The sequence below is a fragment of the Aspergillus piperis genome, assembly GCF_003184755.1.
Source record: "Aspergillus piperis CBS 112811 unplaced genomic scaffold BO85scaffold_1, whole genome shotgun sequence".
Lineage (NCBI taxonomy): Eukaryota > Fungi > Ascomycota > Eurotiomycetes > Eurotiales > Aspergillaceae > Aspergillus > Aspergillus piperis.
Genome location: NW_020291591.1, coordinates 120,933 through 135,908, shown reverse-complemented (window position 1 = coordinate 135,908; position 14,976 = coordinate 120,933). Strand labels below are relative to the sequence as shown.

Here is a 14,976-nt window from a genome sequence, read left to right as displayed (position 1 = left end):
CATCATGTTTGGGTTGGCTTGCAGCACACCTGAATAGGGTTAATGGGTGGATTTCACGATCCTGCTCATGTGACTACTAGTAGTAGACATGTTTGATTGACGCCATGCACCGACTTCTTCTGATCGGGCTTCTCTCTTCAGGAACAGCATTGTGATCACAGTACACACTTCTGTGTGTTAGACAGTGCTGATACCTGCCTATTCACCTGCCTCCAACGGTTTTCTGTTAATCATCCCTCCCCTTTTTCCTTTTTCATGTATTTTTCTGTACTTTTACCTCCCCGCTAAGATAGTCCCTACTGAGATAGTATTTGCAGGAAGGCGACCTACATCAGTTCAATTTGGTTTGTCCACAAGTTTCCAAAAGTAGTTAGGTATGTGTCCCAGGTTGGACCTAGCCACGGTCACCAGTTATACACCCATTGGCTACCGGTGAACTGAAGTTTGAACGACAATCGTGGTTATTGCAAGCCCCAAACACATTTGCCTCTTCTTTGGTACTTGGGTGCTAGTTTGTTATTTCTTCCAGTCCCGCTTTTTTCCCTCTTGCCTGCATTTGCTATTGTTTAGCTTCTGGCAATCAGTTTCTTAGAAACACCCTGTGTACGAATTATGTAAAGAGGTTCTGTTCTCCAGTTAGTCAGGCTCCTGCATACCTACATTGTTTTACTTATAAGCGCCCGAAATCTGGGCATCGCCCATTCGGCGTATCATGTTTCAAAAGGAGTTTCGGTGTTAAGCAGTTAGTCGCCAGCTCATACATACATTAACACGCCTACAAGGGGGTAGGCACTTACCCAGGTATCTACCTACCCTCGTATCTGGCGGTTACTCAACAAGAAAAAGAAAAGAAGGAGACTTCGCAGGACGAAAGAAACAGCAGAATGGTTTCAAGAATTGCCAAGTGTCACCCAATCGAGTGCCGATGATGGCGACGATGCTGGCGGCGCCAGCGGCGACGATGTTAGTGATGACGTTGTCCTCATTATCCGCGACAATTCAGAGAGGTATCTGGAAGGCAGCCAATTAGCCTAGACAAGTGATTTGCGGCCTAACACTGAGAAGGACCAGCACAGCCACTCTGCGATGTTCTCTACCTACCTCTATGGCCATGTCTACTTTGGACATCGGTGACGTCTTCTATCATGATGGTTCGGCAATGCATCAGTTATATTTGCACATGAAACCAGGTGTCGATTACTGAGATACATTCAATTCCTTGCCTCCATAAACTAGATGCAGCATCAGTACATCCATTTTCGTCCTACATGTGGTTCCGTACTGCAGGAGTTGTTCCAACTGCTCCATTGGCTGTGATATGGCTGGCAACTGTAAAGCATCTGTCTCCATCATACGGTAGCTCATCATTTGAGGCCAGGATCGCGTATGGAAGAAGCAGCACTAACGGGGGGCACATTGTTTTTCACTTAGATTAAGGTCTCCAGCTACGGGCAAGATATCCCTGTTCGAACTCTGGAGCTCTACTTATGCTGATCTTATGCTGACATCAAACCGACGCCTTGTCTGACGCAGATACAAGCCTGTTCAGTCTGCCGAACGGTATACTCAAAGAGAGGCAAACGATCTCTCGTTGCTGGTACATGCCGGTTTGTAGCTATCATTATTACTTGAAATATTTTCACTCACTCTTATTCTGTTTCTGTTTCTTTTCATTTCAGTCATCAATTTACTCATATCTTTTTCATTCTCGGCAACCTGGCTATGCCTCTCAGTAATTTCGGACATCAATAGATATGCATCATCTTCTCTCTTCTGTTCCCTAGATGCAATTCGTGAATAAGTATTGTCATTTACCCAACTGATATTCCAGCGTTCCTTTTCTTTTTCTTTAATCGCTTTGTGTCTCACATTTTCCGTCTTTTTTGTTTTTTTTTTTTTTTCGAAAATCTCTTTTTCCAAATTTCTTTTCCTCTTTTCATACCCCTCACCTTTGCGTTATGATGCCTGATCCCTGTCGGTTCCACAGCTGTTAGCCACTGCTTTCCTTCTCATCCCCTCTTATCGAATCTGCTCCTACCATGATCTTGCAGTGGGGCTGTTCTCGTGGATGTATCCAAAATACCCCATTACCGTTTTCTCCCATGCTCCCTTACATTTATATTTCGTTCTGCAGCTCGCTTCCTCTATCCTGGCCGCCCTCTGTGCATATGCAGAGTACACATGCCTGGAGAAAGAAGCAATTTACAAAGTTCAAGGATTATTTGGTCGTTCTTAGTTGCGGCAAGATTGCAGAATGGTTAACCTTGCACCCCTGTCAAATATTATGCCTTGGTCTTGTGCATATCGTACCAGCGCATCCTATACGGGCCGTACTGAGGCTTCCTGGAGGGTCTGGTCACAGCTCTGTCTGCTTCACCTTTTAACTGCCACTTTGTACCCACTTTTGCTTGACATATTTGGCCCTACTTTCCTACAATTGTCAGGTCACAGTAGTCTGCCAGGCTATCGAACTTCCCGAGCATCTTCCCTCTCTGTCTTGATTAATCCTCCCTGTTCCCTTAACCCTAATTCGGAGCAACAAGCTTCCTTTATCTGGTCTCTCACGTTGGGCCCGATACGATTGCAAGGGTAGCGAACGCAGAAAGACTGCTTCAATTCCCAAGACGACTCCATTAGGAGCCCAGTCATACGGTCCTTCTCCGAGTGTAACTGCAATCCAAAATTTTCTTCTTTTTTCCCGTCTAAAGGAATTATAAGCGTCTCTCTGGGCTTTTGGCAGACCTGTTCAGCATGAGTGGTTACCCAAGGCGCAACAATCACGATGGCTCTGATAGCTACATCGTGAACCACCAGCTTGCCTTACCTGTTCCATACAGTCACGGGGACAGTCACGACTTTGGGGTAAATGATACAGGATCGTATCCTTTCCAGCAGCAACCATTCAGTACTTATGCGTCACATTTTGGTTCACCCTATAGTCATTCTGGCATCACATCCAGCACCCACCATCTGTCACCTCATCAGTCACCGGGCCATTCGGTCCCGCCAACTCCAGATCATGTACCTCTTCAGCATCATATCCAGTATATGCCTCAGTCACGTTACCTCCAGTCACCAGGGTTTCTCCCACTTCGTGATGCATTCAGCGAAGCAGATATTGAAAGCCAGGATTCGCAGAATGAGAGTTCTATGCTATCAGAGCCAGTCATCCCTCCACTGGACGGCTTTCCTAATGTAAGGGAGTTTGATCAGTTGATGAAAAGGTAGGATGAACCCCGTTCACTTTGGACTCACGTTATATGCATGCTCAAATACTGGACAGTTATGTCGACGACCTTTCCGTCAAAAAGCAGGATAAGGCTTTGATCCACGCCAAAAGGGCACGGAACATCAAAACCGTACTGATGGACCCCAAAGACACGGCTGTGGAATCAGCCCAATTCCGGTAATTCGCCCCATTGCAAGCGATATAGGCTCACTTCACTTGAGGCTAAAGTTTATGTCAATCTAGATTCTGGGTAAAGAAAATGTTCAAGCTCCAAACAGTCGGCACCGGCACATCAGATGTTCGTCTACAATCCAAACTATTTAGGACTTGGGTGCTAACCTTGATTGTGATCCTAAAGTGCACGAAAATGATTTGCCATGAGGGAAAACCAGTGGCTATTCGAGAGAAACTTTTCAAAATACTCACTAGAGCACATCAACAATGCCAACACGGAGGCAGAGACAAAACATCGGCTCGAGTTAGACAAATCTATTCATGGTAAGCTCGCATCCCCAACTCAATTCTCGATCCTGGTGAGATCAGAGAAACCGCATCTTTTCCTCTTTACTCCTATCACACACATTTTTGAGATCTTTTCTTCCCCCTGCATTCTCTCTTCTTGCTCATTCTCTCTACTCATCCTCAGCAAGTCCCAAATTAATCATTAGTCCAGGGTTCCAAAGGAGCTTATTTCACGCTTTGTCAAGATATGTCCAACCTGCCAAGTGCGTCGAGGAGGTGCGCGCTTGACACCTCCTAGTTCAAGGAGAGGCTCACCTCGCCTAGAGGTACTATCCCGTTCACCAAAGCTACCGTCACCGCCTATGTCAAGACGTGATTCGACTTTGAACGGACAGCTTGTCCTGGAGAGACCGCAGTCGGACTACTTTACCCAACTTAGCAGCCATGGCACTTGGCTAGACAGCCAACGATCTCTACAGGAAAGGCAGGCCATCAGTGCAGGCCATGTACGATCCTTCAATGGGGGAACGATGGGCCATCTGCCAGGTACACTCCCAGGCACCCTAGATTCGTTTCATGGAGATATGCCAGTATCGTCATCCCAAGTTAGCTACAATGCGGGCTATCCTTCCACGCACGGGCCATCCAGCCATAGGGACTACTAGAGGGTGGTAAATCACAATAGTATCTGTTGTATGAACAAGTGGGCCAAGCCATGCCACTGAGAACTTCATATGGGATGGTGGTATAGCACTTCTCGACTGTCTTCTGATCGCCACCTACACAATCATTAATACGAATTCTTTAGTCTTCATAGTACTGTCCATCAATTTTTTACTTCCCAATGAACATTCTAGTTGGATCTGAAACGCGCACTATAGGTATCTGATGCTGGAGATTTGCCATCGCTACATTTACTCAACATCGGTGTCACCATGGTTTTGTGTGAAAGTATGGAAAATGCATTGTTTTGGCTAAATTGTCCTCCCAGCTATGATTATTAAAATGCTAGATGACTTGTCCTCTTCGCAGGGGTCGGGTAATCCTATAGCGCATACCGACCAAGATTAGTTGCGTGATTGTTAGCTACTTTATAAAGGTGCCTGTCGCTGGACAACAGTTAACATTCATTGGTAGCTAGACATAAATTTCCCTCCAACTTTCCGCGGAATTGCACGGTTGACCATCCTCCTCGAAACTCGCAATACCGTTTATGACGAAACCAGTTACCTTGTACGCCGAACTTAAACAGGCAATGAGAACTTCTTGCCCTTCATAACCCTGTATGACAGTTAGCTTCGCCCCGGGAACTCATAGAGGAAGCTTATTCGCGCTCACTTGGTGTAGTAGATATAAAAGAAATCCGAATATAATAGTGTCTGGACGATACCGGCTACGACAGGGATGGGTTGGAAGTGACTCTCTGCAAAATAGCGATAGATCCAATTAGGAATGTAAAGGGCGCGATACAATCCCAAAGCGAAAAGATAATGGGTCGTTATGGTGTCTGCCTCCCCAGTGCGCTGAAGCATGAAAAGTTGGGGCAAGATAGCCACGGACTCGAGCCATATAGAGAACGTCCAGAGAATCTAGTAAGGTCAGATAAAGTGTGACATAAAATCCTTCCAGGTATATACCTCTGAGACGCTATAATCATGCGGGAAAAGGAGAGCCAATAGAGCACTAAACCCTAGGAGATACTGCACTTTGAAGGTATCAGTATTGGGGTCATGCGTTGGCTTGTAGTCGTTGAGCATGAGGTAAATGATGTAAGCCGACGAGCCGATGAACAAGATTTTGAAAGTCGTGTTGTAAAAGGAGTCCGTGAAAGCCCAGAACAAATCTGTAACAGAAGTCCGTCAGAGAGTTACGCCTATATAATCGAGTGCTGAGGCTCCGAAGCTTACCAAGATAACGCGTTACAAAAACCATCAAATATAGCGCCTGGGACTTGAATGAAAGTCCTGAACAACTCTATATCCAGTCAGAAAAGGCTAAGAAACAATTATGATGACAACATACACTTGAAGACTTCATCTTCTGTAATAGTATGAATATGGACGCGAGGTGAGAAAAGTCGGCTTGATTGCATTGATTAGCAAGGCGCGTCAATTCCACTGAGAGCGAACGGACAAGACTCACCTAATAACCTGAAGATATTCATGATGGCGAATTAAGTCAAATCACCTTAAACCTCAGGTACGTAATGCAGATTATCAATGCTTGTTCAGTCCAATAGAGGGGTATCAATAAAAATTGGCCATGGGAGTGCTTATGACGAAGCTAGACCTCCTATGTTATATGCAATTGTTCTGCTAGCAGTACTGAAATATGCTTAGATGTTGACACGAAGCCTCAAGTGTATGCGCCACAGGGAGCGCCCCACATCATGTGTGATGCCGTAATACAAAAATATAGCCAGCCACCAACAGGGACAGCGGGCAGGGTCCACGGTACCTGGCTACCTGCAGCAGCAGCTAACTACTTTGATCTTGATCTGTCTTAGCTCACCGAACACCTGCCCCATGTGAATCAATTCTAACTATATCAGGTAAGACAGAGTTCGCACTACCTTTACCTATACTTGGGGAGGGCCGAAAAGGACCAAAAAGGGATTACAAAAAAAAGAAAGAAAAAAAAGAAAGAAAGAAAAAGAGAAAGAAAGAAAAAGAAAGAAAGAAAAAGAGAAAAAAAAAGAAGAAAAGAAAAGAAAAGAAAAGAAAGAGAAAAAGACAGAGAAAAAGACAAGAGAGAGAAAGAAAACCATTACGCTTTTGGATATATAGTAGAAAATGCACATATGAAGCAACCATTACTCATTGGTGCCCTTCTTGTAAAATATGCTCCGCTGTCAGAAAGCTTCATATTTGTAAATTGTCCTATGAGATGAGGATCTTTGATAGAATAAGATACTGCGAATCACGAGATGTGCGCGAAAGCGGACGTAATTATATGTTTTCTACTTGTTCTTCTGTTTGAGACTGCAATGGCTGGTATGTCAATGATAATGTGCGACCTAATGTCAGAACATCGCACCAGCATGGACGCCTTCACCATCAGCTATTCGCTGTAAATGTCCTTCTGCCAGTTCACTCTTTAATGCACAAATAGAACTTTCCCTGTCAAGCCTATCCCAATCTCGAATCCCAGCTCGCCTCAGCTTCTGACTGTCCGCAATTTGTTCAAAAAGTCTGTCTTTGTCTGCTTCCAGTTGAGACAGGCGCTTTTCCAGGGCAATATCAAGTGCGGTTGGGATGATTTTGCCTTCGGGTATAATTTGGCGAAGGCCGGCAAGGTGACTAAGATGTCTCGGGAAACGAGGAGGGTAGGAAGGCCCAGTAACGCTACCTTGTCTGCTGGGATGGGAGCGGGGCAGCTCGACGCCGGGACCTGTTGACATAATACTACTGCGCGGACCAGTCGGTGGGGAACCGTGGAGTCCGGTAGACGCAGGCCCACGGCGGACTGGAGAGGCTGCCCAGGACGACTCCTTAAAACTTGGACCGCCGCGTGGCCGAGTTGGAGCTGACAGCAACGAAATATTTGACCCACGATTCTGCAACATTACTTTGGACCCATGCGATGGGCCAGATGGTGGTGTTTGACCTTGTAACATATGGCTGTATGCCTTCGGCTGTACTGGAACGTTGCGGGATTGGTATGTGTCTGGTTGGCCAGACGGTAATCGAGGGGCTTCAGGTACTCGTTGTTGGGACCTGACGCTTCCAAAATCCTGCCCATTGCCCATAGGTCGTTCAGGTGCTGGCGATCTATGCCTCGGTTCCTCGGGTGCGGGCTTGCGACTGACCGAACGGGCTCGCTCTTCTCGAGTGGATGACCGATCTGAAGTCCTCGAAGGACATCTAGGAGGGTTCTGATGAGTTGGCGACCGGCTTGGGGCATTGGATGAATTCATATTGAGTCTTTCGGTAAAAGGAGACGATCGTCTTGAATTCGGAAGTGAGCCAGATGCGGAGGTACGCATAGGTGATGCGCCCTTAGGGGATACTGATCGCCGCTTCTTGTTGAATGGGATGTCCAGGTGGCGTTCCCTGCGTCCTCCATGAAAAGGGCTTCTGGATCTATGGGGAAGTGGTGCACGGTTGCCACTATCACGGAATGGAATGTCAGGCTTTGTATATATGTCGCCAGGGGGTTGATTCCGCTCTCGCCTAGAGAATCTGTAGTCATGACTGCGCGGTGAAATATCCCGGGGGCGTTTGTGGTTACTCCGATTCCATGAGATATCACGCTGGCGGCTCTCGCCATAGGGAGACCTTGAACGCCACGAGGCCTGGTGAGGCGACCGATTTCGCACCTCACCTCGTCTGGGCGAGAACCGCCTCGGCGATGGACACGGCTTTGAAAAGGTGCCCATTCCAACTTCCCCCCTGTAGAACGATGGACTGCGTGAGAGGCGACGTCTTGGAGCCGGTGGTGAGCGACTACGCACACGGCCATACGTCCGACCATGTGATGGTACCCATGTATCTGCAACAAGACGAGGAGAGTGAACTCGCGGGGGGGATCTGCTGCGTCGTATATAAGCGCGAGGAGCACCAGGACGGTAACTCTCTCCGCCACGGAGATCATCAAATCTATTCGCGGTCATCTTCTTAGCCACTACCAACACGAGGGGATTGCTCGAACCAACCTTCTACTGCGATCCCAATCCATCTTTTATCGTATCGTCAAAAATATGATCCTGCGCACTCGGTAGTTACACTTGATTCAGGCTGTCGGTTCAGTTTATGCTCATTTTGAAATGGAGATTGGTACATGCTGTACGGAACAGTCCGGATTCCATCGATGTACAGCGTTGAACGGGTATCTAGTATCACGTGCTTTCCAAAAGTCTCACCATTGGACACGGGGGCAGGTGCTATGCTTCGTAGCGCATGAGACCTTTAGTCTTCATTGTTTATTGTAAGGAGATCACGGACAAAGCCCCGGTGTTTGATTTTTCACAGGGGACCTTCGATCATTACATATGATGTGATATTGTCTACCAGCTTGGCCTTATTGAGCCTATCGCAGCTGAATAACCTCTTTAACTTTGAAGTCAATATCCACCAAAATGTCAGATTTTCGAAGTTTCAGTGTTGGTGAACATTGCAGTTTTCGAAACCAAACTGTAACTTTCCGGTGGTCAAAGAAAGTTCCGGCCACTAGAGCAAATTCATGAATCCTATCAGTGCAAGAAAGCTACCAATCAATACCTAAATCAAGTTTAATAGTCATGCTCGATTAAACGACAAAGGCTGATTGAGATACATTATCTTTGTGCTAGATGTGCTTTCTTAATTTCCATGATCTTTTCGATTAGAGGTTCATTTGACAATGCCTGCTCGGCCGCCTCATTTCCTGCAATTGCTTTATTAGAACCCTGACCAGAGCCAAGGTGCTTATGGTTCCAACCCCAACCGGTGAGATATACTCCGATAAAATACGTCTGTAACCCCCTGCCGCGCTGAGCAGGAGGCCGTTCATCGATGTAATTAAGTTTAATCCCCTTGCCCATGATTTTCTTCGCAAGTGCTTCTTTGGCATGCAAGGAGGACTTCGGCTGTCCAAGCTTTTCAAGCTCCGGAGACCACAACTGTCTTAGCCATTGCTCAGCCACACGATAACCATTGCTTGTATCTGACAGGACAACGGCAGCTACATAAGCCTCAAAGATGTCCGCCTTGGTTTTGAGCCATCTTTTGGGTTGCTTTTGGTAGTCCGGGGGTACGGAAACCCTGCTGTCGAGTCCGTACTTAGACGCATAATCAGACAAGGTCTCATTCTTGACAAGTCTCTCTCGGATCTGTGATATTCGACCAGAAGGAATATCCTGGAATGTGTCCCAGATGAGCTTTGTCGAGATAAGTTCTATATATGCATCTCCGAGAACCTCCAGCCGATCATACGTAGCTCCGATGTTGCTGCTCACACCTGGGTGAGTGAAGACTGCCCTCTCAAGCACGTCATCTAATATCGGAGGTAACGAGGGCAAGCAAGACTCCATATTTGCTTCGGATGTCTCTAGCGGCAGTGTCGCATCCTGAGAGCATTTAGTAGTAGACGTAATGGCACCTGCTGCGCGCTGTAATGCAGCGTCGAGCTCAGTAGCTGCAGTCAAGATATCGGCGTCGGTCCGACATCCGCGGCTTTGAGAGATGCCTTGGCTCTGTATAATATCCTGAAGCAATGTTCTCAGAAGCACGACATTATTCTCTTTGCTTTGCGGGCTGTGCGTGGAGGGGATTGATTCTTTCGCAAGCTGCAAGTCATCATCGTACTTCGGTAGTGTTAGTGCAAGCCGGGGCACACGAAAGTATATGTTCACCTTTGCTTTCTTTTTTTCGGTATTGGAAGGTAGTGAAAACACTGATTTTCGTTTCGAACACATGATGGTCATGGCGTGAACGATCATAATTCATACATAGAACTAGACTCAGATGCCAAAGTATGGACAATGGGTTATCACGTGATAAGGTTGGTAGTTGTATCTGAACAGAAACTCCGCCATCGCTACCTTAACAGTATCCACCCGAACACGCCGTGTCGACAATGGCAGCGCCTTACAGCAGACTGCTTGATCTGGTCAAGGTATTTAACAGAGCGCAGCTTAGCTGGGATAATCCTTTGTCTAGCTTTTTTTCCCCTTCCAGGCTAATCCGTATCACCCCGGCCAGGTCCAATGTCGGATCTTCTCGCTGAACTTCAACCCCGAAAGAGCGCGATTGGGAAACAAAATTCTACGACAGCGCCTGCGTGGCCCGGCGCTGGCAGCATGGTACCCGAGAAAGACGGTCTCGTTTCGTGATTTGCAGGACACATACAGCCGCCAAGGTCTAACAATGTTCGATGAGGCTGAGGATGATCGTGAGGAAGCAATTCAAATGTATGTTGCTTAGGAGTCTTTCTTCTAGCATATGCTTATTAACCTGTGACAGTGCGAAGTTACGAGGGAAGGGTCGACCCAAAAAGAAAAGAACGGCTGCAGGTAAGGTTCAAAAATCAAGAACCGTTTGCGCGCAATTGTTTAACTTGTGAACATAGAATCGCGATCAGCAAAAAAGAAGAAATAGATTTTTTGTGACAAATGAGGTTGAACTATCAGTTCAATTGCAAGGGATTGTCCACCATGCTGTGCATTATGGCCTGAAACCAAGCTGTTGGTTTATCGCTCCCTTTAAGCTTATCCGGTTTGATGTATTTTTTATCACTGTTTGTTCTCCCTTGTTTATTCATTACCTTCGGGGTCTGTATAGTATAAGATTTAGAAAATTCGAACATGACAACAATCTGATAAGTTGTAATTTAGCTAAAAGCAGTTGCTGTCAGACCATCAAGTAGATTTTCGAAGGAAGAGCTAGTCATAGGTACAGTTCACAATGTATGTTGCAAAGAAATAGGATTTCCATGACGACCTATTAGCACTTGGTCGATCGGACGGGAGTTGAAGGGACCAATCAATGGAGGGAACCAGTGGTGACGAGATCACATGACTGGTCCAGAATGCCGCTAAATGGGACTCTTATCATAGTGGCCTAGATAGTGCAGAGATCCCAGGAAGCTAATACTAACATCTACAACGGAACCCACGATCCTGCACGACCCCTCGTTGCTCTGTCTCCTAAGACTACAACTCTTGAGTTGGGCCCAATCTATTCCAGGAAATTGGGGTGCATCTAAGCTGAACGCATTGCAAGCACAGGGGTTATATAAGGTGAAGCTTTCGCGAGGAAAATGGGCAAGAACCAGTTGAGGCGGGCTAGGAAAAAGGCTCTTAAATCACAGGTATGATCTGTGCAATGCTTTATTGGAGAATTACTCACTTTTTGCATCAGGCGACTGAGACGTCCTCAAACACACCCCAGGCGCAGGCCCAGGTCGATGAAAACATATCGCCAAGTGTTTCCAAGGCTGCTAGTACAGAGCTACAAATCACGGTGTTCCCGGATTCTGCCGATCCACTATGGCAGATGTATAAGGATATCGTTGACAAATTTGAAGAACCCGAAGATGAAAAATCGAGTTTGAAGGAGCCTCCAAAACCAGAAATCTACTTTGACGATGATAATGAAATACCGGATGAGGAAGAGAAAGAATCTTCTATATCGAAACGGAAGCGAAAGGAATTAAACAAGCTTTCTGTCGCCGAACTGAAAGCGATGGTCCGAAGGCCTGAAATAGTCGAATGGACGGATACATCAGCCCCTGATCCTCGGTTGCTTGTCCATTTAAAGGCACAACGCAATGTTGTCCCCGTGCCTTCGCATTGGAATCTGAAACGGGAATACCTGTCTTCCAAGAGAGGTATAGAGAAGCCACCATTTGCTCTTCCCAAGTTCATCCAGGAAACCGGAATCTCGGAGATGCGCGATGCTGCATTGGAGAAACAGGAGCAGGCAACGTTGAAACAGAAACAGAGGGAGCGAGTTCAGCCGAAAATGGGAAGATTGGACATTGATTATCAAAAACTATACGAGGCATTTTTCCGGTTCCAGACTAAGCCGGAGCTTACACGGTATGGCGAAGTCTATTACGAGGGCAAAGAATACGAGACCAATCTTAGACACCTCCGGCCGGGTGAGTTGAGTGCTGAGCTGAAAGAGGCGCTTAATATGCCACCTGGCGCCCCTCCTCCTTGGTTAATCAATCAACAACGATACGGCCCGCCCCCTTCTTACCCGGCTCTGAAGATTCCAGGTCTCAATGCCCCTCCGCCCCCTGGCGCTATGTGGGGATATCATCCTGGAGGTTATGGAAAGCCTCCAGTCGATGAGCACAACAGACCTTTGTACGGTGGCGACATATTCGGTGTGCTACAACCCCAGCAATCCGTGCAGCAGGGCGAACCCGTTGAAAAAGACCTTTGGGGAGAATTGCAAGAACCGGATATCTCAGAGGATGAAAGCGAGGAAGAGGAGGAAGCAGACAGTGCGGATGATGATGATGATGTCGATGACGTTGAGGCAGGAGTGCAGACCCCAAGTGGATTAGAAACCCCCAGTGGGTTGGCTTCTGCTGTTCCATCTGAGATGACGGGTCCCGAGAATATTGCTGGTGAGTTCGACGTACGAAAGCACTATCGGGGAACTCAGACCGAAGAGTCGGTGGGCCAGAGGAGCGCTTTCCAGGTCATCCCAGAGAGACAGACGCAAGTACAGGGGTTTTTCGGTGCTGATAGGGCATATGACCTTGGTGCATCCTCGAACACTCTGCCTGTGCTCGGCTCTGATGACAGTGGCAAGAAACGCAAAAGGCCCGGAGACGTTGACGTATCTGTTGATCCCGATGCATTGCACGCGAACGATGGCATTGATCGAGAGGATATAAAAAGGTTATACGATTCCCAGAAAAAACAAAGCAATCCAGGCTGGGATTTTCAGGAAGATCTTAGCGACATGATTGCGCATGAGAGCCGAAAGAGGCTGAAATAGGCAGATGAATAAATAACCATACTTCTTCCTGCTAATACGACTGTTTGGACAGCTACCGGTCCTTTCCCATGGCTACTGCTTCAGATAGATGTGTTGTCACCATGTGTTGAGGGGCGTTTACCATCATTTTGGTTGATCGGTGGGCTAATTAGTTAATTCATACACACCTATGTTGGCCCTAACGGCAACTTATACAATGACATATGTCAAAATGATTACCTGATGGCCTCTTCCACTCTTCCGTCACTTCTCGATTGATGAAACAGCTGTTAGGTAAACTGTTTGTATCAATACTTTCTCCAAGGATTTCTAACATAAAGGACAAGAAATGTGAGTTTTGTTGAGAAGTAGGGGTAGATAGGATCTCTACAGGTCAGACATTTGATACATAACAGCAAGTCATATAATCCAAATAATATTATAACATATATATTTCTATTGTATTATATTGACTTCCCGGGCCTATAGAAAAACTAGGAGTGTGGTTAGAATAAAATAATAATTTATATATCTACTGTAGAAAGGGTTAGATGTGCCCCGAGGCAGCTTATCCTAGCTGACTAGCCCTGTTAGAGTAGAGCGGTCGGCTGGCTGTATATACTCTTGGGGAGTGCCCTACAGCAAGCAATGAAAGCAGTAATGAATGGAACAAACACAAAGCAGAAAAGTAAGTTAAATTAAGCTATCTAAAAGGGCAAAATAAACTAATATAAAAGATGCTTTATATAGGCGTCTAAGCGTAATATATAATGACTTATATAGATATTTTGATACAGCCTCCTGTTATGGACCCCTGCTAGTTAGCTCACTAGTGAGGCGGACTCACCAGACAGAAAACACTGATAAAAGTAGTACTTAAATATTCAGCAACTTTTACTAAATAAAGCCTTATATTAAGCTAGTAATACCTAAAACAGCGATATATCATGTGGATTAATAATTAATTATTCTTATCAAGATATAATATATAAATAGATAACCACTACTAGGACTACTACGAGGACTATTATTTGAAAAGTATATATATATAAATATATAAAGAATAAAATATATATAAATACTCCTTATTTTTATACTTAACCAGTTCTGTTCTTTATATTTAATAATATAAGTTTTAAGTAGTTATATATTAATTATATTTAGAGCTTAATAATAATATTATCTATAATTATTTACGAATAACTGTATAAGATTATTCAGTCTTAATTCAATTTTGAATTTAGAACTAATTATTCTTAGATAATTATTAGTCTGAAATTTCCTTAAGATAATTTAATAATGTTTGTATCAATAAAGCTAAGCTAACCTGGACAGAAAATTAATTTTTGTGATTTGATATTTCAAATACTAGTCAGTATAATTATTTATTATATATCTTAAAGCAGGACTCTAGTATCCTGAAAAAAAAGATGATCATAAAACCTGATAATATAAAAATGAATAAATATAGTTAATTAATCATAATAAAATATCATTATCTTAAAATAACAGAACTAGTTAGTTGAGAATTATTTAATAATTGAATTTATGAATCCTAATTACTAGAACTATTAATTATAAATAATGAAAACTTAAATGTGATAGAATAACCTAGCTATCAGGAGTAAAGTCATCAGAATAATATATCATACTTTTCAAATGATTATTGTTACAGACCCCTGCTAGTTGACCTGCTAGTAAGGCGGACTTGTTAGGCAGAAAACGCTGATAAAGGCAGTGCTTGAGTAAACAGAAACTTTTATCAAGGAGAATCCTGGATTATTCTCACAATACCCGGAATAGCTATACATTATATAACTATGGATATATAGAATGGTATACAGACAGGTATATAGTATATAATATACAGTA

The 14,976-nt window shown here is 44.9% G+C and overlaps 6 protein-coding genes across 6 annotated transcripts; 3 read left to right on the top strand and 3 right to left on the bottom strand.

The window, feature by feature from the left end:
- Positions 1-2,542: 2,542 nt before the first annotated feature.
- Positions 2,543-3,616, top strand: BO85DRAFT_333 (uncharacterized protein). Its single transcript, XM_025655443.1, has 4 exons — positions 2,543-2,666; positions 2,719-3,224; positions 3,284-3,490; positions 3,588-3,616. Exons 2-3 carry the CDS (start codon positions 2,752-2,754, stop codon positions 3,408-3,410), a joined length of 600 nt encoding a protein of 199 aa, XP_025520463.1. The 5' UTR covers positions 2,543-2,666; positions 2,719-2,751; the 3' UTR covers positions 3,411-3,490; positions 3,588-3,616.
- A 1,319-nt stretch (positions 3,617-4,935) lies between these two features.
- BO85DRAFT_454671 (ER lumen protein retaining receptor) lies at positions 4,936-5,855 on the bottom strand (the record flags this gene model as incomplete). Its single annotated transcript, XM_025661340.1, has 6 exons — positions 4,936-4,972; positions 5,030-5,280; positions 5,329-5,534; positions 5,599-5,665; positions 5,714-5,772; positions 5,834-5,855. The coding sequence occupies 6 exons, from the start codon at positions 5,853-5,855 to the stop codon at positions 4,936-4,938; spliced, it is 642 nt and encodes a 213-aa protein (XP_025520462.1).
- Positions 5,856-6,538: 683 nt separating this feature from the next.
- Positions 6,539-8,469, bottom strand: BO85DRAFT_443873 (uncharacterized protein). Its single transcript, XM_025658889.1, has 2 exons — positions 8,346-8,469; positions 6,539-8,289 (listed from the first exon to the last, which is right to left on the bottom strand). Exons 1-2 carry the CDS (start codon positions 8,366-8,368, stop codon positions 6,714-6,716), a joined length of 1,599 nt encoding a protein of 532 aa, XP_025520461.1. The 5' UTR covers positions 8,369-8,469; the 3' UTR covers positions 6,539-6,713.
- A 497-nt stretch (positions 8,470-8,966) lies between these two features.
- BO85DRAFT_361093 (ribonuclease III) lies at positions 8,967-10,085 on the bottom strand (the record flags this gene model as incomplete). Its single annotated transcript, XM_025655578.1, has 1 exon — positions 8,967-10,085. One exon carries the CDS (start codon positions 10,083-10,085, stop codon positions 8,967-8,969), a length of 1,119 nt encoding a protein of 372 aa, XP_025520460.1.
- A 161-nt stretch (positions 10,086-10,246) lies between these two features.
- Positions 10,247-10,767, top strand: BO85DRAFT_482439 (mitochondrial 37S ribosomal protein mS33; the record flags this gene model as incomplete). Its single annotated transcript, XM_025663099.1, has 4 exons — positions 10,247-10,285; positions 10,372-10,580; positions 10,633-10,682; positions 10,739-10,767. 4 exons carry the CDS (start codon positions 10,247-10,249, stop codon positions 10,765-10,767), a joined length of 327 nt encoding a protein of 108 aa, XP_025520459.1.
- Positions 10,768-11,248: 481 nt separating this feature from the next.
- Positions 11,249-13,535, top strand: BO85DRAFT_409548 (U2 snRNP complex subunit CUS1). Its single transcript, XM_025657438.1, has 2 exons — positions 11,249-11,479; positions 11,530-13,535. The coding sequence occupies exons 1-2, from the start codon at positions 11,429-11,431 to the stop codon at positions 13,123-13,125; spliced, it is 1,647 nt and encodes a 548-aa protein (XP_025520458.1). The 5' UTR covers positions 11,249-11,428; the 3' UTR covers positions 13,126-13,535.
- Positions 13,536-14,976: the final 1,441 nt, after the last annotated feature.

What these genes read in the sequence shown, in the direction of transcription:
- BO85DRAFT_333 (XM_025655443.1), top strand. Translation starts at nt 2,752, where the DNA reads ATGAGTGGTTACCCAAGGCGCAACAATCACGATGGCTCTGATAGCTAC. An exon ending in TTTGATCAGTTGATGAAAAG is followed by an intron (nt 3,225 to 3,283) that starts GTAGGATGAACC and finishes AATACTGGACAG; the next exon opens with TTATGTCGACGACCTTTCCG.
- BO85DRAFT_443873 (XM_025658889.1), bottom strand. Translation starts at nt 8,368, where the DNA reads ATGGATTGGGATCGCAGTAGAAG. An exon ending in GATTGGGATCGCAGTAGAAG is followed by an intron (nt 8,290 to 8,345) that starts GTTGGTTCGAGC and finishes GACCGCGAATAG; the next exon opens with ATTTGATGATCTCCGTGGCG.
- BO85DRAFT_409548 (XM_025657438.1), top strand. Translation starts at nt 11,429, where the DNA reads ATGGGCAAGAACCAGTTGAGGCGGGCTAGGAAAAAGGCTCTTAAATCA. An exon ending in AAAAGGCTCTTAAATCACAG is followed by an intron (nt 11,480 to 11,529) that starts GTATGATCTGTG and finishes TTTTTGCATCAG; the next exon opens with GCGACTGAGACGTCCTCAAA.